This window comes from Muscardinus avellanarius (assembly GCF_963383645.1).
Source record: "Muscardinus avellanarius genome assembly, chromosome: 7".
Taxonomy (NCBI): Eukaryota; Metazoa; Chordata; class Mammalia; order Rodentia; family Gliridae; genus Muscardinus; species Muscardinus avellanarius.
This window is the reverse complement of record NC_137793.1, coordinates 20626174-20648162: the sequence shown is the minus strand read 5'-3', so window position 1 is coordinate 20648162 and position 21989 is coordinate 20626174. Positions and strand designations below refer to the sequence as shown.

The window sequence follows — 21989 nt, the reverse complement described above, 5'->3', positions numbered from 1 at the left end:
ATCTCCACCTGGATCATTGTCCTGAGCCCACAAATGTTCATCCTGAACCCTGTGGGACGCAATTAAGGGGCCCTGTTTTTGAGACACCGCTGCTGGTGTGGGACAAGGAGAATCCTCCGTGGCAGTAGAAGCAGAGGGTGTGTGTTCTTGAGGAGAGGTTTCTTCCCTCCCCTCCTAAAGCTGGCATTTCCTAAGGAAAGCCCCGGGGAAGACAGAAATTCTGGAATCATTCCATGCTGGGTCATTGAGAGAATATACCACCCTCTTAAAGGACTCATTACTAACCAGGTAGCAGACAGATAAGGAGGTGACCACCCTGATAGCTGGCGTGGGAAGGCAGGGCTGAGCGGAGCTGCAGTGGGCAGGGTCACCTGATCTGATAACTGGGTAATAACTCCTTTTCTCTTGGAATCTCCGCTTTCCTCTGATTCTGCACTAAGGGTCCCTAGCCCTGGTGTCCTGCTATGTCTCTGGAGAAGGAGTAGGTCCTATTCCGCAGACAGGCTGCCCAGGGGCCTTGCTGTGTGAGCTGTTTTCTCCTCATCAGGAATCACCATGACAACCTGCAGCCCCTAGCAACAGCATGGCCATTATCATGGGGGAAGGAAAGGGTCATCCTTGCCCCTGGTTGGGACTTTGAGGCCTCCTTCTTTACCCCGTGAGTGTTTAGTATGATGTGGCCCAAAGCGCCAGTTCGCAGCACAGAGAAGGTTTCCAGGCAGGCTCCGAGGCCCTCAGTATCGTAGCTCCAGGCATCTCCTGTTCCTCCCCACATCCAGCCTCAGCAGGTCCCGAAGGTTAAAACTAGTCCCCCATATTTAGTAGGAGAAGGATGAGAACTTAAGGCGTGAGACTGGTCCATATTACATTTATTGAACAAGGAATCTTAAGATAACAGTGGGTTCATTCTAGAGAAATAAAAATGAAAGATGTATTAGTGAAGAAGGGTGGACCAGATACTCCTTAAGCACAGGCATCCAGAATAGCTCCCCCAACCGGTGTCTTTGCTAATAGTTTATGCCCGTATGTGATGGTGGCAAATACTTCTAGAGACACTCAGAGTAGTTTTTTTTCTTAATAACAAAGAGGATTTGTAACTTATTCTTTATAAATTATTCTCCTGTTGAGAAGTCAGAGAATGAGTTACCCCAAAAGGCCATTAGTACCATCCTTCTCCTCCCTTGTATCTGCATCCTGGTGTTTACGAAACAGAACCTGGCTCCCAGCCCTGTTTGAAGACAAAGAGGTCCATGAAGTGCCCCTCTTGGCGGGAGTCCGGCATGTCCTTCGGTCTACCCTGTGATCTTTCCCAGAATAGCCTCCCCATCCTCCCGCAAAGGGCCCCTGAATGCTTTCTTGGCACCAGGTTTCTGAGAAGACCTTGTGCTCTGGAGTTTGGAATCTGCTCCTGGCATTTCCAGACAAACACTATATAAAGAGGAGGAGTAACCTAACCCGCGTCACACACAGAGTCACGGGCAGGTGCGGAGACTAGAAATAACACCCAGAATGATAGCTCTGGGCCACCGGCGCCACATGTGGATGGCTGGGGTTGCCAAGGTGACTTTAGTGCACTTCATCGTAAAACCTGGTGCCAGATGTTTGTGTTTCCCCACTCCTGCAGCAAAGCCCTGCGAGATCCAGCAGAACCTCCACTGAGGACCAGCTATGAGTGCAGGCAGGCCTTGCATGAGCCTTCTGCCCACTGGCCCGTATGGATAGACTGGCCATGGTGGCCCCTTCCCATGGATCTGAATGCACTCCTTTACCTCCTTGGTTCATCTCCCCACTCCCCACTGAGTGAAGGAAGCTGCAAGCTGCTGCCAGTGATGAGAACACCATGCTCTTTCAGGCTGGTCCAGTCTAGTCCCCTAGCAGGACCCAAGTCACTGGAGCCTCACCTAGCCTGCTCTCAGGGCACTCTATCACCCCCTCTCAAGCTCCGGCTTCGTGACACTCAGGGCTTCTTTCTCCCTGCCCTGCTTTTCCTGAAGACAGAAGCCCCTTGAAGGGAGGATCTCCCTGCAGTATTGCTCTGTAGGCAGTTACTGGGTGGCATGATAATATTTCTTGACCTAAAATATATGTTTGAGCTGAAATGCCCCCAAAAGAGGGATGCGGTGTGTCTTAGAGCTCACCCATAAACATACATCTAGAAGGGGATGTGTATGTATACCAGCTCTCAAATGCACACCTTTCTTTGACATCCTCTGGCAGGAGCCCAGCTCTTCTTGTTCTGTGTTTTTGTAAAACCATAACTAAGTTGGTGTAAGCATAAGGTGGCCCCCACAGTCCCTGCGCGAGAGGGGGCTGAGTGTCAGTCCGGGCAGCATAATGGTGGGGAGTGAAGTCTTTGGACTGAGAGAGCATCACTATTTACCTCCCACTTACAGGTGGTGGAACTCTGCTTGAAGTTATTTGAGCTCTCTGAGTCCCAGAGTGTCGCCTATCAAATGCAGATTGTGTTTATCATATAACGCTGCAGGGATTCAAGGTCTCACCACTTATAAGCCAGTACCTGGTCATGCAAGTGCTTAGTGTATATTACCTAGCAGGTCACCCGGCCCTGCTGTTCACCCAGCCTGATCATCTCAGCCCTTCTTTCTCTCTCTTTTTATTGCTATGACCTGTGAGGTCTGTTTTGGAGGAAACTCTGGGAACAAGTATCCCCAAAAGATAGTTGGCTATGCTTCTGGAGAAAGATGTGTGAATACAATATGCCTCAAATTACCGACTTGCTGGACCCCATAGCAGATCAAGCTGGCACCTGGTTGGGGTATCTGCATCCTCAGCTGAGATGCCAGGCAGCCACTGGAATGGGGCAAGCTGAAGCGTGCCCATGTGTGCAAAGGATGCAGTTGTCCTCCTCACTGTTGCCTCCTGGCATGCTCAGGGTACAGAGAAAAATCCCAGGGGAAGGGGAGTCAGAGCCAAGCCTATTCATTCCCACGCTGGTACTTAGTCAGTGACCCCCAAAGGCAGAAACCCTGCTTCTTGCATTCAAGGAATTTGATAAAGAGCCATCACCTTGTGCCACTGACATCTTGGTGAACATCCCAAGCGGAGACTCCTTCCTCAAGATTCAGACAGACTTCTGATGCCTATATACTCCCAAGAGCAGGGTCTCCCAGGACAGCCAGCTCTTCATCCAACCAAATCCTGCCCAGCTGCATCCCAAGGCTCACAAAACAGCTGCTCTCCAGAGACCCAGAATAGGGAAAAGAGGACGGACACGGACTTCAGGGAGAGGATGAGAGGGGACCTCGCAAGCCGACCAGGCTGGAGCTTCTCTTGCTGTAGGACCTTGACCAAGTCCATCATCACTGTGACCCTCAATGTCCGTGTCAGGAAAATGAAGACGATCACAGCGCTCTGTTCTGGAGAATTCTCCCATGCCATCAGCAGGACCAAGGCCTCTCCCAAAGAAGAAGCGCAGAGTTCAATAAAATAGCTCATGGCGAGTGCTTTGGAAAATATACGGCGGCACCCATCAGCGTGGACTCTGGAGCTGGCTCAGTACCTTCACTGTCATTTCACAAGGCAGTGACACGCCCTCCACTCCTGGAGGGAGAGCCAGGGCAGACTTAGCATCCCAAAGAAGAATTAGTGCCTCCAGCCAAAGAGGGAACTTGTGTTCAGGACTGGAAGAGCTGCTGACCTCCATGGACATTATGGAAGTCCAATTTTCTTTTTTACATCACTGATCCAAAAGGCCCAAATGCTCCAAAATTGAAATCTTTTAGATTGCCAGCATGGCGCACAAGTAGAAAATTACCTTCCTGATCTCATGTGGCTGGTCATAGTCAAAAGAGAGGCACACTAAAAGTGCTGCCAAAATTACCTTCAGGCTGGGTATAAAGTATATATGAAGCATCAGTAAATTTTGTGTTTAGACTTGGGTTCCATCCCAAAGATTTCACATAGTGTATATATGCAAATAATGCAAAATCTAAAGAAGAAAAAAGCCTGATCCTGAACAGTCCTGGTCCCAAGCATTTCAGATAAGGGCTACTCAATCTTGCAGCTGTTCTGTTTGTTCCATACTTACTATCGGAGCTTTTGAAATTCCCCGCCAGCTCTTGTCCACGCACCAGATAGCTCAGAGCTTCTTTCCTGGGAGTCCGACAAAGTCAGGCAGCTGCCAGCTTCCTCCCAAAAGAGACAGGGCAGAGGGGCAGGCTGTCAGATCTTGCTGCTGCTGGGGAACCAGCGAGGCTGTCCTCCGCATCTAATTCTCGATAAGCAGCTTAATTTTATCTCTCCCTCCACCCACCCATCTCGCCAAGGGAGCCCAGAGCCCTGGAGAGAGCCCGTGACCAGGAGACTCGGCCCCTGTCTGTTTTTTTGTGCCTCATGAGCTCTGCACGCACCCTCTTTGGTGTAGAAATCCAACTCTCCTGGGGTTTTTTGGTACCTTCCGTCTTTGACATAATATCCCATGCTGAGAGAGCTAAAAGCGAAAGGAAATAAAGGGAAAGGAAAGCCTAGATAGGCCCGATGGGTCAGGGAGGCCTCCAGGGCAGAGTCCAATGTGCACGTGCTCTTGAAACAAGTCAAAGTCTGCTTCTCCGCCCCACAGCCATCTCCTTGCCCAGTGTCTAACACACCCCAGATCCCAGTATGAATCTATACTAAGGTTCAGGTCTTAATGCCCGCTCACAGGAGGAAGGTAAAATAAACTAGTGAAGGGTACAATAGAGAAAAGTGAGGACTCTGGCAAACAGAGACTATACATTCTACCTAGAGGGGAGGCCATTCCAGAGCTGCCATTGGGGGGCTCACTGTTGCCAGAGCTGAAAATTTTTTTCAAGAGAAAATAGAAGTGTGTGTGTGTGTGTGTGTGTGTGTGTGTGTGTGTGTGTGTGTGTGTGTGATTTGCATGTTGCATGTTGTAATGTAGTACAGGAGGAGGCTATCCTCAGACCCTCAGATGAGCTAACCTGGTCTCTTTACTAATTGGACATTTCTTGGCAAGATGATGCCTTTCCTGATCTCTTTACTAAATAGTTCAACCTTTGCTGGTAAGATTGAATATCAAAATTTAGGGGAAAAGAATCATTTACCACTTCCTTTTTTTTCCCTAAACCACACAACAATAACAAAATAATGTGTGTGTGTGGAGGATCTGTTCTGACGGGCACGCGTCCCTGGCGGGTCTTCTGGCTTCTCTCCCATTCCTCTGCTCCACAGCATCCTCCTTTAAAGGTCCCCAAGATGGATTGACCTTGACTACAGTTTCATACACAAAGCACAGGATATTCTTGGGGAAGATGCTGCTGAGGAGGTAGGCAGCTGGACAGGGTGGATCAGGCATTCATAAACCAGAAACAACCCTCCGGAGACATGCATTAGCATACCGGCTTCCAGCATGTTCCCCAAGAACATGTGTGACCTTGATGAGCTTGTCAGACCTTTGGCTTCAGCAGTTTCCTCACCTGTAGCTGGCAAGGGTGGCAGTGCCCCCTGCCCAGGTTGTTGTGAGAATAATAGGATATCAGGAAAGCCCTTTGGAAAACAGAGAGAGTATTCCAGCAGCATGAGCAGATTTCCACCTCGAGGCAGGAGGACGTCACGGTGAACCCTGGGGGCTTTGCCCATTATTAGCCAGATTAAACAGGTAGTCTATCTGTGTGTTACCACCACAGCTGCCTGCTTCCTGCACTGGGGACCACTGGGGAGGATGGGCCTGAGGCAAGGGGAAGAGGCTTGGTAACTTGGCACCTGTGGGCACCCCCTAAACCATTGCCAACACAAGCTTCCCTGGACAGTGGTGTCAAGAGACAGGTCATTTGCCACCAGGGAGCCTCTGAGCATCGCAATTTTTTAAATTCCCCATTTTGTTCTGGAGTTTAATTCCTCTCCCTGCCTCCATGCTCCCTCAAGAAGGAGTGAGAAACGATCTTACACTCGTGTCTAGGGTGCCACTAATCGGTCTGGAGTCATATAGGAAATTCTTGCCAGGTCACTTGGCTTGCCAGCTCTGTTCTGGAGAGTTCTCCTATTGCATCTGCAGGACCAGGGCTTCCCTTAAAGGCAGCCTCCTCGGATGCTTGCTGGGGCAGGCAGGAGAGGGTCTGGAGAGCTCGAAACACAGCAGAGTGGGTCCTAGTGGATGAGAAAGCTGATCCTGGGAGAATCTGACCACTTTGGAGAAGGGAGGCCCCTGAAGTTACACACAGGAGTGGGGCATGTGTCTTAGTGGAGAATGAGCCCCGAGAATAAAGTAGCTGTCCTTTCTGCCATCACGGAGCTGGTGCTGGAGGCAACTGATAAACAAGAAAAAAAAAAAAAGGTATCCTAAAATTCCAGGTTGAGATAGTGTCAGAAGGAAGAAACTGGGTGGGGAGGCTTGCAAGGCACTATGGGTGAACCAGGCTTCTGCTGAGGATGAGGTGGTTGGGAAGAGAGGGCTCTAGGACCCAGCAGAGGCAGAAGAAGGGGGCTGGAGGAATTGGAGGGTGGGGGTGCCTGCTGTGAGGTTGGGGTGAGGATGGGGAAAGGGCAGAGATCAGAGGTCAGACCACACAGGCTCTTTCCATCCTTTGTATGTATATATGTATATATGTATATGTTTGTGTGTGTATAAGAGATAGAATCCGTGCGTACACACATGCCTACACAGCGATGTATTTTTTCTGGGAGGATGACCTATAAATTCCATCAGATTTCCAATGAGATCAGTGATCCAGAAGAACTCCAAGGAGTTCTCCTAGTCAAAATTGACCTTAGTCAATCAACTAAAGCTTCAAAGCAATGTGCCAGATGATTTTTTTCCCTTCTAATTCCTGGATGCTCAGGATTCTAACGCAGAGGGCAGCAGTGTGGCTGTCATCACGGGCCCTCCCTTGAGGCCCAGGGCACAAGGGAAACCACCAGGGATGGCAGCACGTGGCAGTGCCCGAGGTGCTGAGCCGCACGAGGGCCAGGTGTGTTCTGAGTGGTTGGCCGCAGGACGGCGGAGCTAGAGGCTGCGAGGATGCCCGAGGCATCTGCAGCCTTCCCCTGTGGGCACAGCCCTCACTCTCCCTAACGCCTGGGACTGGCCAATCACCTGGTTCTTGTGCTTACAGCCTCCTCAATGCCAACAAGATCAACTGCCTGCGGGTAAACACCTTCCAGGACCTGCAGAACCTCAACCTGCTCTCCCTGTATGACAACAAGCTGCAGACCATCAGCAAGGGGCTCTTTGCCCCCCTGCAGTCCATCCAGACACTGTGAGTATGCTGCAGGGCAGCTGGAGACCCCAGGTGCCAGTCACAGGGACCAGCCAGGCAAAGTCAAACTGAGCAGGTGCAGGAGCACTTCTCCTCCTTGCAGGGGAGCAGAATGGTAAAATACAGACACCTGTGCTGAGCACGTAGGCAGGGCTCTGCATCACCCTGACTACCTGCCCTGTTTTTAAAGTTCCCAGTCTAATGACAACCCTAGGAAGTAGATGCTACTATTATCCCCAGTTTTTATGTGAGAAAAACAAGCATAGAGAGGTTATGTAACCTACTCAAGGTGGCACAGCAAGTAGGAATTAGGATTTGAATCCAGGGGAGGAGCTCCTGGACTAGGCTCCAAACCACTGCAGCCACCTCTGCCGATCACTCACCCATTCCTCCCAGCCACACCCCTACCCAGGCACCCTGCAAAACCAAACCTCTGGTATGGAACCCCCCCCCATTCCCAGGCACTGCAGATGTGCATAAATATTGTAAATAAATAAACAACGTCTGAGTTCAGGTCCCAGCCCGTTTTTTGTGCGTGGCTGCCGCCTCAGGCTTGGACTCTTGTCATAGGCATGCAACAAGCCGGGGACTCGCAAAGACCCTGTCAGTCACCTGGCACTTATAACCTCCAGCCAGAGACAGGAAGCCAGAGAGAGGGAGCACAGCTGCCGTGTGCTGAACACCGGCCACGTGCCGTGCTCCGTGCTCGGCGCTCGGCAGAGCCAGGGGAAGCAAGGCTTGGGATGATGAGGTAGTAACAACAATCCCCGCTACTATAAATGGAACGCCCACCATATGCCAGCGGCCACACCAGCTGCTTTATGTACCCGGTCCCACCAAGCTTGGAGAAATGAACTGCATCCTACCCTAAGTGGAAAGCCCAAAGCTCACAACCCTCTTTGCCCATCCGATTGGTGTGGGTGACAACAGAGGCAATCAGTAGTGGGTCCTGCCCCAAGCAGAGAGAGCTGGGAGGCTGATTCCCGGACCAGATGCTGCCTGCATCTGTGCCTGTCATTGGCAGACAGCTGGCCTCAGGCCCCCTCTTTCAGTCTTGTCTGAAAGTAGCAGTCCCGGAACCCCTGGGGCGGTGGGGGCAGGGGCCCTGCACCGGATTGCCAGGGCCCCGTGCCAGGCAGGGTGGTGGGGTAGCGAGGCACCTGGGTCACTCCGCATTAACAGCCCATCCCTCTTGCAGCCACTTAGCCCAAAACCCGTTTGTGTGCGACTGCCACTTGAAGTGGCTGGCCGACTACCTGCAGGACAACCCCATCGAGACCAGCGGGGCCCGCTGCAGCAGCCCGCGCCGGCTGGCCAACAAGCGTATCAGCCAGGTCAAGAGCAAGAAGTTCCGCTGCTCAGGTAATCAGGTTAGGGGGCTGGGCCCCACTTTCTGACTCCAAACACTGCAGCCCCGGAGAGGCCAATAATCCAATCTGGAGGGCAGCGAGCGCCATCATGGCTCTGGGGAGCATCTTTGCAAATTAAATTGGGGAAATTCAGTTAGCCCTGCAGAAAACCAATTACCTTATGGATTTAAAATAAAACATACACACACACACACACACACACACACACACACACACACACTCACTCAAAGAAGGGAGTAGAGGAGGCAGCTTCAGGGGAGACAGAACCCAGACAGCCTCGTAGCTCCAGAGCTAGGTAGAGGCAAAGAGATGGGGCCCCCTGCACACATGTGACCTTGAAAGAAAGCTCAAGTTCATTTTTTTTCAGCTTCTAAATCATGCTCTCCAAATGGCAGATAGAGAAAGAAATGGAGCCCAGCCAAGCGCATACAGTCTTACAATCCAGGCCCCTTCTTAGATGGACTTTGGCACAGCCTTAGACCACAGCATGTCAGAGGGTTCCCAGATAGTTTCATTACCTCTTCTAACCAGATGGCTACACCCTGGCGATAGAACCACAGAGTATAGGAAGAAACATAGCTGTGTTCTCTTGTGGCAGGCTCTCTCTGGATCTTCCCCACCGCAGCCAAGAAAGACAAAGGACAGAGGAATTCTTAGCCCATCTTGGAAAAAGAAATGGCTCTCCCTGACCGATAGCTAGAGGAACAGGCAGTTAAAAATTGCTAGCATTGATGTCCTGTTCTACGGGGAGAAAAAAAAATTCTCACACTGTATTGTGCTCCCGTTGGGGAGAGATTGATGGCATGAGGTGCCGAGATGGTTGGCTCCAACCCCTTACAGTCTGCCTCCATGGGAACAGTGCTTCAGAAACCGTCCCGGGAGCCGGCCAGTGGAGGCCTGGGCCCTAGGAGAGGACCACCAGCAGGCAGACCTCTTCTTGCATCACGTTCTGGTCTTTTGAGTCAAATTCTCTAATCTGTGTCTCCAGGATGATAAACTTTAGCTCATTTTTTTCCTTTCCTTTAGCAGAAGCAGATACCTTGGAAGGCTTAGAAAAACCACAGGGACTTTGTGGGTAGGTGAGGAGTTAGCGCCAGAATAACGATGTCTGTTACTTAATGGAGCTCTCACCTCTGAGGAGCGCTCTCTGAATTCTTCTAGCTTGGTTTGCTTCTTCTAGTGGTCCTGTGAGAGCAGCGGGAGAGGTCCCCATTGTAGAGCAGAAGGAACCAAGAGCACAGAGGTGAAGGGCACCCCAAGGTCACAGTCGGCAAATGGCAGAGGCAGAACAGGACCCCAGACCTGCACACTCCTTGACACTTGACCCTTGTCCTTGACTTGCAGCCTCTGGGAAAGGAGAGCACTTGGGAAGGAGTCCAGCTACTTGAATGGCTTCCCTCCTCGTCTCCTGGTTGTGCCTCCACCCCCTGAATGCTTCCCTTTCTGGACCCAGCAGTGTCTCTGGAGCAAATCTCTAAGCACAGAGCTGCCAGCCAAAGTCCACTGGTCTTTTTTCCAGGACCTCTCCCTGTGACTAGACCTGTCCCGTGTCACCAAGCCTGTCCCTTCCAATCCCACCTGCACTTGCCCAGGGCTGAGTTTACTAGCTTGGCCAATCAGTGGTCTCCAAGAAAAGGGGAGGTCAGAGTCAGAGGGGGGTGGAGCACCATCTGTCCATCTTGACCCTCAAGTCCATGAGTGTCCTGCCAATATCTTGGCCCTGAGGTTGATGCCAAGATGCGAGGTAGGTAGGGCAGGGATGGAGTCGGCGCAGAGTCCGAAGACCAGCATTGCCCACCATCTTGGCAATGACCCGGGAATGTTTGTGGCCAGAACGGAATATGATTGGGTGATGTCAAGGTTGGGGTGGCTGGTACAGAGAGAACTATGTAGAAATAGTAAAGTGGACCTACGAAATAGTTAGGCTTAGTTTTAACTCCAGCTCTACCACTACCCCTACTTGCATTTGCAAGACCCTGGCTTCTTTTCCTGTCTAGATAGGAGCAGTCCAAATAAAAAGAAAAGAAGCAGAGAGAAGGGACAGGGTTCTTGAGTTCACCTTGTCTAAAATATCATTTATGTGCCTGTGGTACTAGGGATTGAACCCAAGGGCATTCTACCTCTGAGCTACATCCCCAGCCCAATTCTATTTTTTTTTAATTTTGAAACAGGGTCTCAATAAGTTGCTGAGCCTCAAATATGCAATCTTCTTGTCTCTGCCTCCCAAGTACTGGGATTACAGGGGCACATCACCAAGCCTGGCTAAAATATCATTTGAAACATACTAACAGAAAGCTTATTCCTACATAGATAGAGAAGTTTACAATAGTAATGAGCAGTACATCTAGTACGCATAAGCTTTTATGTTATCTAGCTGCAGAAAAGAGGTAGAGAGAACCACCACTGAGGTTCTTGGCTTGAGAAACCACCATTGAGGCCTTAGCTTTGAGAAATGCCAGGACCTAAACGCCTTGACCTCGGGGAATACAGAACCACAGACCTACGGCTCTGTGCTTCCAGGAGGCGCCAGAAGAAAAAAGGGGAAGGCAAGTGACATACTGGAGTTGACAGATAATAACTCTGCATTTTACTTTCCCCTAAAAGCACCTCCCTTTAAAAGACAGCTGATGCAATTAGGAGCCAATTTGAGGGCTGCTCCTGCTGCACATAAAGCCCCTCCTTGGGCAGGACGTCTGGTTTCCCAGCTGCTTTGCTCTGCCTCTATCAGCTGCATCCGCCGCCCCGGGCAACAAGATCAGTTTAGGGGTGGATGCTGTCGGCTTGGGTAATCTGACCATCAGATTAAGTCCTCCTGCACAGGCACTGTCTGGCTGCCGGGGACCCCCAGGCCCCTCCTGAGGGAGCACTTGGTAATAGCCTTCTACTTCTGTCTGTCTTCCATCACACTGCCCTGCTTTGTTTGAGAAGAAACTCTCATGATGAGAAGTACAGGGCTGGGGTATGACTCAGTAGTAGCACTTGCCTGGCATGCACAAGGCCCCGAGTTCAATCCCTACTAAGGCCCCCAGTTGTTCAGTGATGGGGGGGAGAGAGAGATAAAGAGAGAGCGATGGCAAACACAAAGACATTTTAGAAACCTCAGACATCTTCTAGCTCATTCTAGTGATGGAGACATTGAGGGCCACATAGCATAAAAGTGCTATCTATGGTATAAGGTGTTATTTTTCGGGGCAAAGTCTGCAACCCAGGACTTCTGACATAAAGATTCTTGATCATTTACATCCAAGTCCCTCCGTATCCTTTTAAAGAAGGAAACCAAAGATGGGGAAAAGGAGACTGTAATGATTAGGGGTGCCTGGATGGGATGGATTTTCCCTGCTCAGGTCTTGATAAAATTCCAAGACAAAACCTCAGAACCACTGTGTCCACAGAGGCCATATGCCCAGGTGTCAGAGTTGGGTAGAGGCCTGTTGACGCTGGCCGGCTCTGGTCTATAAAGTGGGAGGGCTCAGAAAGGCAGCAGGACCTTCCTCACTGGTCTCCCACCACAGACCACCTATGCACTGTCGAGATGCTGAGAACATCTTGCCAATGAACCTCGTCCCCAAAACACATTGTGGAGGAGCAGTGACCCTGGTGCTGCTCCAAGGTTAGGCAGGATAGAGGGTGTGGAGACTGAGTCGCCTGGCCTTAGCTCCAGCTTCTTTAAAATGTGTGCATCTCCAGTCCAGTACCAAGTGGACACTAGGTCATCAGGTACATGAAATGCCCCCTGATATATCGCAAGTGGGGATATATTGACTTGGCACCCCCATCTTGATCTGTGGCCTCCAGGACCATCGGGAGTCAGCCCACCTGCCCACTCCTTAGCCCCTATCTGCCTTCCCATGATTCCCATTAAAGGGCCCTAGAATTAACTAGGTAACTTTCCTTTTGGTATTCAGTTAACTTCCTGCCTCTCCTTCCTTCTCTTCTATGACGGAGGCCCCTCGTCAGGAGGCAGCCTCTACTTTTCCACTCTCTAGCCACCATCTCTGTGACAGTCCGGTCTCAGACTGGTGACATTGTTTCCCAAACCCGAGGCCCCATTGGCTTCCCTGCCTTTCTGTCTAGCTAGGAAGATGTGCTTTCTTTTGATAGTACACCCCTCCCCTGCTGAGCCTCAAACTTAAGATCTGGAATGAATGTCTCTCGGCCAGAGGGTTTCTGACAAATGTTGGCAACTCTTAAGCTGTGAAATGGCACCGGGGGCTTTTCCTAAAAACAGAGCCTCATGGTTTTATAGGCCACTGGGAATGGTGGCCCCGCTCTTTGAATTCAGGGATGGAGGAGTAGGCTGTGAGGGACCGCTCAGCCGTTGGGTTTGGTCCCATGTCACATGTCGCAAAGTACACACAAGATGTTTTAGTGAGTACGATTCTCATCTAATCAAGTGGTGGATGGAATGGAGTGTACAGGCTCCGCCCAGGCCCGCGGTGAGCCCACAGCACCTGAATGTCCTCTGATCCCCCGGGGAAGGATCCGTTCTGCCCTAGGCTCCTGGGCCTGGATGCCCAATGGTCTTCCACCTGTCACTCTCCTTCCTACCGCGTCTCCCCTGGGGTGGGGACAGGGACGTCGGCGGGGCTCCTGTCTTCAGAAGCAACCCAGTGGAACTCCACTCCGGGCTCTAACCTGGCTCAGTGGGGGCCTGCTCCGGCTGCTGCTTCTCCACGCTGCTTCCTCTGAGCGCGCCTGTCCTCTCTCTGACGCTGCTTCCTGACCTTGACTCTGACCAGTCACCGCGGGGCTTTCCTTTGTGCTTGATCTAACCATGTGGTGGAATGATGGAAACGGAACATGGTTCTGTCAAGCACCGCGGAAAGCACCGCGCTCTCCTGCAGCATGGCCACCGCCGCCGCCGCCGCTGGACACTTCTCTGCTCTGGAGCGCCACCCGCCAGACCCAGCTCTCCCACTGCAACTCACCAGGGGCACAGGAGGGCGGGAATCTGGGTATTCAGAGGCAGGGTGAAATGGGCACACTGAGGGCCACCCTAAGATCTGTATCCACATCTCCCACCCAGAATGCAATCTCCGTCCTCCTCAGATCTGGTCTGGATGCTGACCACGGAGGAATAGCTAGGTTGGAGCTTTCTGTGCAGAGAGAATAAGTATCCCTGAGGCATGTGTCCCATTGTCTCATCCGTGAGTCCAGCCCAAGGTCATCTCCCCAAGTGGAAGCTTACCCAAAGGGGAATCCATGCTGCCCGTGACCCTCACCAACACTTTTGTGGGGTGTTCGCCTCATTTGAAATGGATATGAACATGAGAACGGATGAAACCAGCATGATGCTGAGGCCCTGAACTTAACCTGAGGCTCCTTCAAAACCCGACCCCCTCTTCTCATGAGTACTTTGGCCCCGATTCCTGTGAGACCTAAAGTCCAGTCTAGTTTCGTGAACTTCACCCAGAGTTAACACAGAGGTGCTGCCCCCATACCTGGTGCTGATGCAACGCTGGCGGGTGGAGGCAGCCGTGCAGACACCTGCTGACTCTAACCATGAAGAGAGGAATCTCAGTGCCTCCAATCTTGCTTGTTCCTTGAGTCGTTGTTGACCCAGTATGACCAGAAGATTGTGCTGTGGGTCTGTGTCCTGTTCCATGAGAGAGCTAAGGCAGGAATCACCCCTGACTTGGGACCAGGAGCTGGACACTAGGCTCCCATCAAAGTTCATGGCTCTCCTCTCCTGTCCTTTCCCCTAGAGTGCCCTTCAGAGCCAGATGCAACCACTGTTGAGTGGTGGGGTACCCAGTAGCCATCTCTGAATTTTCATAGCATGTATTGACTGTTTACTGTGGGTCCAGCTTGAAAACATCTCCGTCACCATCTCATTCAATTTTCACCATTCTCTTAGGTCTAATTTTACAGACAGCGATACTGAGGCTCCAAGAGCTCTTCTGACTTGCCCCAAGTGGTCTAGCTCCAGGCTGGCCGTGCTTTCCCTCTATACAACTCAGTCTTCCTAGCTGTGAGCATTCTGGAGACCTTGAGTTAAAAACTGTTTAAAACCTTAAATTGATAAAGAGGTTTTTTTTTGTTTTTTTTCTTCTTTTTGGTGGTACTGGGGTTCCTGGAAGCCTGTCTATCTTTGGGCTACACTCCCAGACCTATTTTATTTTTGGAAACAGGGTCTCCTAAGCCAGCGCGGCTGGCTTCGAACCTGCGCGATCCTCCTGTCTCTGCCTCCCAAGCGCGGGGATTACAAGCGTGCGCCACCACTCCCGGCGAGGTTTTTTTTTTTTTTTTTAACATTCCCCTTTAAGCTTATATTCATTATTAGAAATAACTTGGGTAAAAGAGAAACAGCACCGTTCAAATGGCCATTCCTCTCTGGCATGAGCATATGGAGGTCTCATTGGGCTCAGTACAGTGAGGGGCATTTAAGTTCCCTGGTGCTGCCAGCACCATGCCAGGGGCCGGACCTTTGTGGTAGGTCCACGATGGTGTCCTCTAGCGGTACCTTCCTGGCCCCGTGCGCAGCTAGCTCCCGACCACACGGTGCCGAGGGCAACCCCTCTGCTTCCGGGTCGATGCTCAACTTATCATACCAAAGTCCAAAGGGGACAACTTATTTACCAGAACAGCTCATCACCCGGCTGATGAGTAGACACCTGCTTCGCCGGGCAGTGTCTTCCGGCTCCTGGCGCTGGGTCCCCAGCCTTGCCCATCACTGGGTGTCTGTGTGCATTCACCTGTGCCAACTTCACCTCTCCACTTTCTTTTCAAGCTGATGAATCCTGGAAGGACTCATTTTCTCTCCAGTTCTTTCCTTTCTTTTCCTCCTTTTTTCCCATCCCACCTATCTTAGATACCCACGGGCAGAGAGGAGAGCTCTGGACACAAGAGTTAGCAGGTCTCTGCTGATCAGACAATGATGAGTTAGTGACTTCCAGTCAGCAAAAACTAGTTACTCAAAGGATGACACAGAGTGCTAATGACAGCAGCCACTCTGGTGCTGGCTTCTGACCCCAGCCCAGCCCAATCCATCCAGAAAATGGGAGTTCCAGGAGTCCCGCTGTCTGCCCCAGACCTCTCACATGTTACACACAATCCCCGCAGGAAATAATCGAGGCAGCTATTTATAATAAAGTCTCTTTGCTGTGAATTCCACCTTTCACCTCCCACACCTCGTCTATTAAAGCTTGTCTGTGTTCACGTACCAAGTGTCATTGTTTTGAGCTGCCTGCAAACAGGGAGGAGGGCCACAGGGACAGGAGGACGGAGATGGCAAATGATATCAGCCCTTCCAAGGCCCGGTTCAGCCGGGCTGAGTTTTATGGCCCTTCTTCAAGTGCCCTGAGATCTCTCCTGTCTGAACACACCCCAAAGAGGAGACGCAGCGGCCTGTTTCACTTGGTTCTCTCCTGCTAAGTATTTCTGGCAGTGACAAATATGCATTGAGATTGAAATTGACTTTTAAAGCCCTGGAAAAGTTAAAAATACTTTTGGGTAGTTATGAGCATTAGGCATAACAAATGGCTCCGAGAAACCCTGGGTAGTTTCGGTAATGAAATATGAAGTGACGGAGGTGGCATTTCAGGCTGGCTCTGACTGGGGAACGAACTTTTTCGGTTATGTACATATGCCGTTATTAACATTTCTGGCTCCCACTCATATAAAATATCACTCTCCGACCCCCTCGTTATTGCAAACCAGGGCAATAACAAAAACAGCAGGGGGGAAATGCTGGAAAGAACACATTAGTCCATCGAATCTAATTGCAAAATCATTTCATTAAAATGGGTCAGCGGCTCCATTGCAGAGGTCCGCCGGTTATAATCTAACTATACTACTGAGAGCGATTCCTGCTAACTACAGACCGCTCTCACCTTGATTAAAACGAAAATGCATTTAATAGAGGCTATCCCCAGCCGGTGCACGTCTTCAGACTCATCATATCGAAGAGCAAATGGTGCCCCCATCCTGTCTTTCTGCCTTTGATCAGCAGTCAGAGTTCCTCTGCTTTGCAAGGATCCCATTGTAGACACGTCCGAAGGAAAAATAGACGTGCGTGTGCAAGATGCCCTGTTACACCATCACCAGGCAGATTCTCTGACAGAAAACAAAAGCAGGGAGTCATCAGGCAGGGTTAGCCAAATGCAATTTTCCTAAGACCCAGTGAGCTCATGTGTCTGGGGGCAAGAGTCCAGGTCAGAGTTATTCTGTGGTACCAATGCTGGCAAGCCAAGGGCAAGAGATTTGCATAATATGTTGAACCATGGAGCCGCCCAATAACAGAGGATGCGCACATGGATCTTGTTCACACTGGCCTGCAGGTGGAAAATGAGATGATGGGGGAGAATGGGAAGGGAGCAGAGAGGGAGAGGGGGGCAGCGTCATTTATGATTCAAAGGCCCTCCAAGTTCATTTGCCATCAGCATTGACCACAGGGATATAAGAGGGAGGAGAACCCCAGAGGGAGGGAGACAACTGCCTTCTGCCTGGCCAGAGCCCACTAGAGGAGAAATCCCAACAACCCGCCACCTGGGACTGTGTGATCATTGCTAGGGGCACTAGGATAAAACCTTTATCAAAAAGCATATTTGCAATAAAGCATACTGCTAGTCACAAGAGCCCTGGCAGCACCTTGCCTGGGTCCGTACCTGTGCCATGCACCGAGCCCCCTAAAGGCCTCATTTCCTCGTCTATAAAGTGGAGTTAGAACCTCAGGGTGTTGCAGGGATTCAGTGGAATCACCCATTTGAAGTTCAAAGGACAGCACCTGCCTCGTGGTACATGTTCAGCAAATGTCAGCTACTAGCATTAGTCCCCGTGATGTTTTGGTAGCCTCTGCCATGCACATGTCCTGCTGGGCTCTAGGAAAGAGCTGTAGCAGAAGAACAAGCATACATACTCTATTTACCTCTTTCGTGGAGACCCTCCCCTTCCTCCATCTCAACTGCACACCAACCCTTGGGAGAGAGGAGCAGTTAATTGGTTCCAATTGACCCATAGAGAGATTCAAGCTAGTTAGTAGCAAACTCCACACCTCTGGCTGCTAAAACCTGTGGACTTCTAATGCCCCAGTCACTCCTGGTGCAGATAAGATTGCCAAGATTTTAATCAGCTAGCTCCACAAACCACATTCACACTCTGAGATACTTCTGAAATGCACATGGGATACTCAGGTGCTTGTGGCTTCCCACTTGAACAAATAAAAGCTCTTGCTTTGTGCCTAGCATTGTGCTAATGAAATGTGGAGGGTGAGTGAATGAGGAGGACCCAGCCCATCCACAAGCCCGTGTCTGACGGGAGAGCCAGAGTCCCCCATTACCGTCAACATAATTCATGGGCTCATGGAGGTCTGCCAGGCTACTCCCCAGGGCACATCTCAGAGACATCAGGTCATCAGTCACGTTATCATTACTGTGTGACCTTGAGAGAAATGCAATTTTGAAAAAAATAAATCTTAGCTCCAACTCGGAGCCCATGGGACCTGCCCTTTCACTGTAGTTGAATAGAACTTACTCCAAGACAGAGGTCGAACCTGACCCCCAAATGCACTCTGCTTCTCTTTACAGGGTTTCGCATTTGAATTCAATGCCAGTCTCTTTTAAAGGCCTGGCTTCTCTTGAGGGGGAAAAAAAAAAAAAAGAACAGGGATAGCAGGCAACGCTGAGCCAAATTTCCAAGTGTAAAAGTTGTAGTGTCCAAACCTTTTGTTATTTTGCCAACATTGAGGCCAGATGCCGGTGGACACTTAGGATCACGTGCCGGGCCTCTCTCAGTCATTTTATCACCTGCAAGGTCTGGAAGACAGCTGAGTTTGTGACCCCTTCCCTGCCCGTGTCAGCCCCCAGGGTAGCCCCCATGAAAGCCCTAGTAGCATCTCCTCTGTTCGCATTATCAAAAGCATTTACAGGGCCGTGGACAGAAGGCATCATGGAATGACTGGACTCCATAAAATCGTAGGCTAGATTCCATCTTCCTGTGGCTTGGAGCATTTCTCTGAGCAGAACATCCTTAATTTCCTTCGGCTTCTCAAAAAAAAACCCATGACCCACAAAAGCAGACCCCACCGATTTTGAACCAAGTTTCCTTGAGTGAAAAGAGTGATAAATGACCAAAAAAAAAAAAAAAAAAACCCCAGCTAGATGGTGAGGAAATAAAAGATGCTGTGCCCCTCGCCCTGCACACACACCCCAATCATCTGACCATCTCAGGCCCCCACCCTGCTCTCCACACTTCGAGCTCCATGCACGGAAACCCTGGTAGCACTGACCACCCCCTCTTTGGCCCGCCCAGGCTCCGAGGATTATCGCAGCAGGTTTAGCAGTGAATGCTTCATGGACCTCGTGTGCCCTGAGAAGTGCCGCTGTGAGGGCACCATCGTGGACTGCTCCAACCAGAAGCTGACCCGCATCCCGAGCCACCTTCCAGAATACACCACCGACCTGTAAGTCCTGCCCTGCGTGTGAGCACCCAAGCCCTTCCCACACAGGCTGGTCACTCTAACCCAGCCCCACAGAGTCTCCTGGGGGCAACCCCCTTTTGGCTGGCTCCCAGGGATGCTCCTTGGCCATCCTCTCTGTACTAGGCTGAGGCAGACACGTGGACATCCACAGCCAGCTCGCAGATAAGGAAGAACTATCCATTCATTCTGTGGATATTTTCAGAACACCCACTGTGAGCCCAGGCACTGTGCTAGGCCCACCAGTTTCTGTAACAAACAAAGCAGGGCTTCTGTGGAGATTCCAGTATCAGCAGGCACATGGGGATTAAATTAATTAACAGTAAAGCAAGAAAGCAAGTAGAATGACAATATATCTGAGCCTCTTAGCCATGGGAATCAAGGGATGTGTTGATCTATACAAAAGGAAGAAGAGCTAAAAACTTGAACTCCTGACCCCAGTCTATCACTATTTCCTCCAGTCTTTCTAAAATTGGCCAAGTTGCTTCTCAAGCCTGAGGCTTTGTTTCCTAGCTATAGAGCAGGGCGATGCTGCCTACCTCTTCAGTTGGGAAGATTAAGAAAGAGACTCAACCCGGGTGTGGTGGTGCACGCTTGTAATCCCCATGCTTGGGAGGCTGAGACAGGAGGATCGCACAGGTTCGAAGCCAGCCTCAGCTACTTAGTGAGGCTCTCAGCAACTTAGTGAGACCCTGTTTCCAAATAAAGTATAAAAAATAGGTCTGGGAGCCGGGCGTGGTGGCGCACGCTTGTAATCCCCGTGCTTGGGAGGCAGAGACAGGAGGATCGCACAGGTTCGAAGCCAGCCTCAGCTACTTAGTGAGGCTCTCAGCAACTTAGTGAGACCCTGTTTCCAAATAAAGTATAAAAAATAGGTCTGGGAGCCGGGCATGGTGGCGCACGCTTGTAATCCCCGTGCTTGGGAGGCAGAGACAGAAGGATCGCGCAGGTTCGAAGCCAGCCGCGCGCGCTGGTTTAGGAGACCCTGTTTCCAAAATGAAAATGTAAAAAATAGGTCTGGGAGTGTAGCCCAGAGGTAGAAGGGCTTCCAGGAACCCCAGTACCACCAAAAAAAAAAAAAAAATAGGTCTGGGAATATAGCCCAGAGGTAGAAAACCTCTGGGTTCTACCCCCAGTACCACCAAAATAAATAAATAAATAAATAAATAAATAAATAAATAAATAAATAAATAAATAAATAAAAGAAAGAGACTCAATCACAGGATTCCTCTTGAATCCTGGCAGAGAGGTAGCCCTGGGTACGTGATGACAGCATCATGAGCCTGTGAGAATGCGGGGCATGGAGACTAACTGCCCCAAGCAGCGGGAAATGGTCAGGAAGTTGCTGAGCATCCTGGAGAACCAGGAGATGCTGGGGAAACCCTGTGGGATTTAAGTTGCCATTGGTACCCAACAAAATGAACACAGATGCTTGGGAATTGAATGCTGAAAGAAAAGGTGGATGCCCATGCAGAACATTCCAGAGGTGCCCTCCACCCTGGCCAAAAGGGGCTTTCTGTGGGAGAGGGCTGGTGGTCTCCTTCTGCCCCTTCACATACCCTGCCACTCTGCTGCAGTCCTTGGGTGGACGGGCAGAGGCTGACCTTTCCCACAGCTCCATTGACCTGAGCTGAATGTGGTCTCCGTGAAACCACATGGGAGGCCTAATAGAGAAGGTGAAGAAGGCGACACCCTGGCTAACCCCCGCCCCGTCTTCTTGCTGCCCATGCAGGCGACTGAATGACAATGAGATCTCCATCCTGGAGGCCACCGGTATCTTCAAGAAGTTGCCCAACCTACGGAAAATGTAAGTCAACATCAGGAGCAGGCAGCCTCCTCTGCTCGCAGCCGGGGTCTGGCATGTCCCTCGGCTTCCTCCCACACCTGCGATGGCCTGTGTTGGGAAGCAGGATGTACACACAGAGGCTAAAGTGACTCTTCTTTGATGTTTTAAATGATCGAGTATTGTGAGAGCCTGCATCTCACACCATCCCGGCCCACCCTGTATCCTTCTGCGCATCCCCATCCCCAAATCTGCTGGAAGGGCCTTGGGTAAGGGACAGTGGAGGAGCATGGGCTTCTGGGGTACCTGTGGCTTGGTAGTTTTGATGAGGTGATGGTTTAAAGGTCTGCTCTTAGGTGGAATCAGAGTCCCTGGTGGTGTCAGGGGAAGAGGGTTGATTCCGTGAGGGGTCTGAGGAGTTCCCAAAAAGTGAAAACATCTTCAGGACTGGCAGGATTCTTGGCTTATATGATGGAAAATAATTTCAGCCAATGCTGGTCAGAGCCATAGAGTATTTTTAGGAAAGTAAGAAATACACATTCAAGGGAACATGTGTGCTATGTCAAGAAGGGGGTACATCTTGGCGGTGCATAGCTCTTCTTTTAAGTGAAATGGTGAAGGGTGGGTACAGGAAGGTCTTTGAGGATGACCTCAGTCCAGGAGTCTCAAGGCAGCTTTGGGTGGTCTGCTGGTCCCCAGGGTCCCCAGACTGATCAAAGTCTTCAAGATAGAGAGTCCCCGAAACTATAGGTTTCTCAAGGTAGTATATCTATCTTATTAATAATGCTTAGGGCAATTATAGGTTCTAGGTTTTGTTTGTTTGTTTGGTTGTTTGTTTTCAGCTAATTCTAGGTCTACAGATTCCCCAGGAATTTGGGAGAGATAGGCCTGGGAAAGAGAACTGCTTTGGGGACTAAAGGTTGAGGAACTTGAGCACAGTGTTCTTTATTAGATTTTCCTTCTTCTTCCTATCTGCCTCCTTTCCATCTGTTTACTTCTATCCCACATCCATAGGTTAGGTGCATCACCGTGGAAATGCCGGCTGCTTCTCAGGATGGTAGCTGTCAAGGGGTCCCTGGGTCTGGCCAGAGCCTGGGTCCAGGCAAAGGTGCCATGTGCGTCTCTTGGCTCCCCCGCTGCAGGACTGCCTTTCTCATAACCCTGTCTGCCCAGTTCAGGCTGAGTCATACAGATAACAAGAGCAACTC

The 21989-nt window shown here is 50.7% G+C and overlaps 1 protein-coding gene across 2 annotated transcripts in view; it reads left to right on the top strand.

Moving 5' to 3' along the window:
* SLIT3 (slit guidance ligand 3) overlaps nucleotides 1-21989 on the top strand; it is a gene marked incomplete at both ends in the record, with an annotated part of 608792 nt that overhangs the window by 505304 nt on the left and 81499 nt on the right. For both annotated transcript variants that reach the window (XM_080699310.1, XM_080699309.1), the window contains 4 exons: nucleotides 7071-7214; nucleotides 8413-8576; nucleotides 18833-18983; nucleotides 20731-20805. In XM_080699310.1, coding sequence (XP_080555436.1) covers nucleotides 7071-7214; nucleotides 8413-8576; nucleotides 18833-18983; nucleotides 20731-20805 — 534 coding nt within the window. The remainder of the gene's footprint in view (nucleotides 1-7070; nucleotides 7215-8412; nucleotides 8577-18832; nucleotides 18984-20730; nucleotides 20806-21989) is intronic.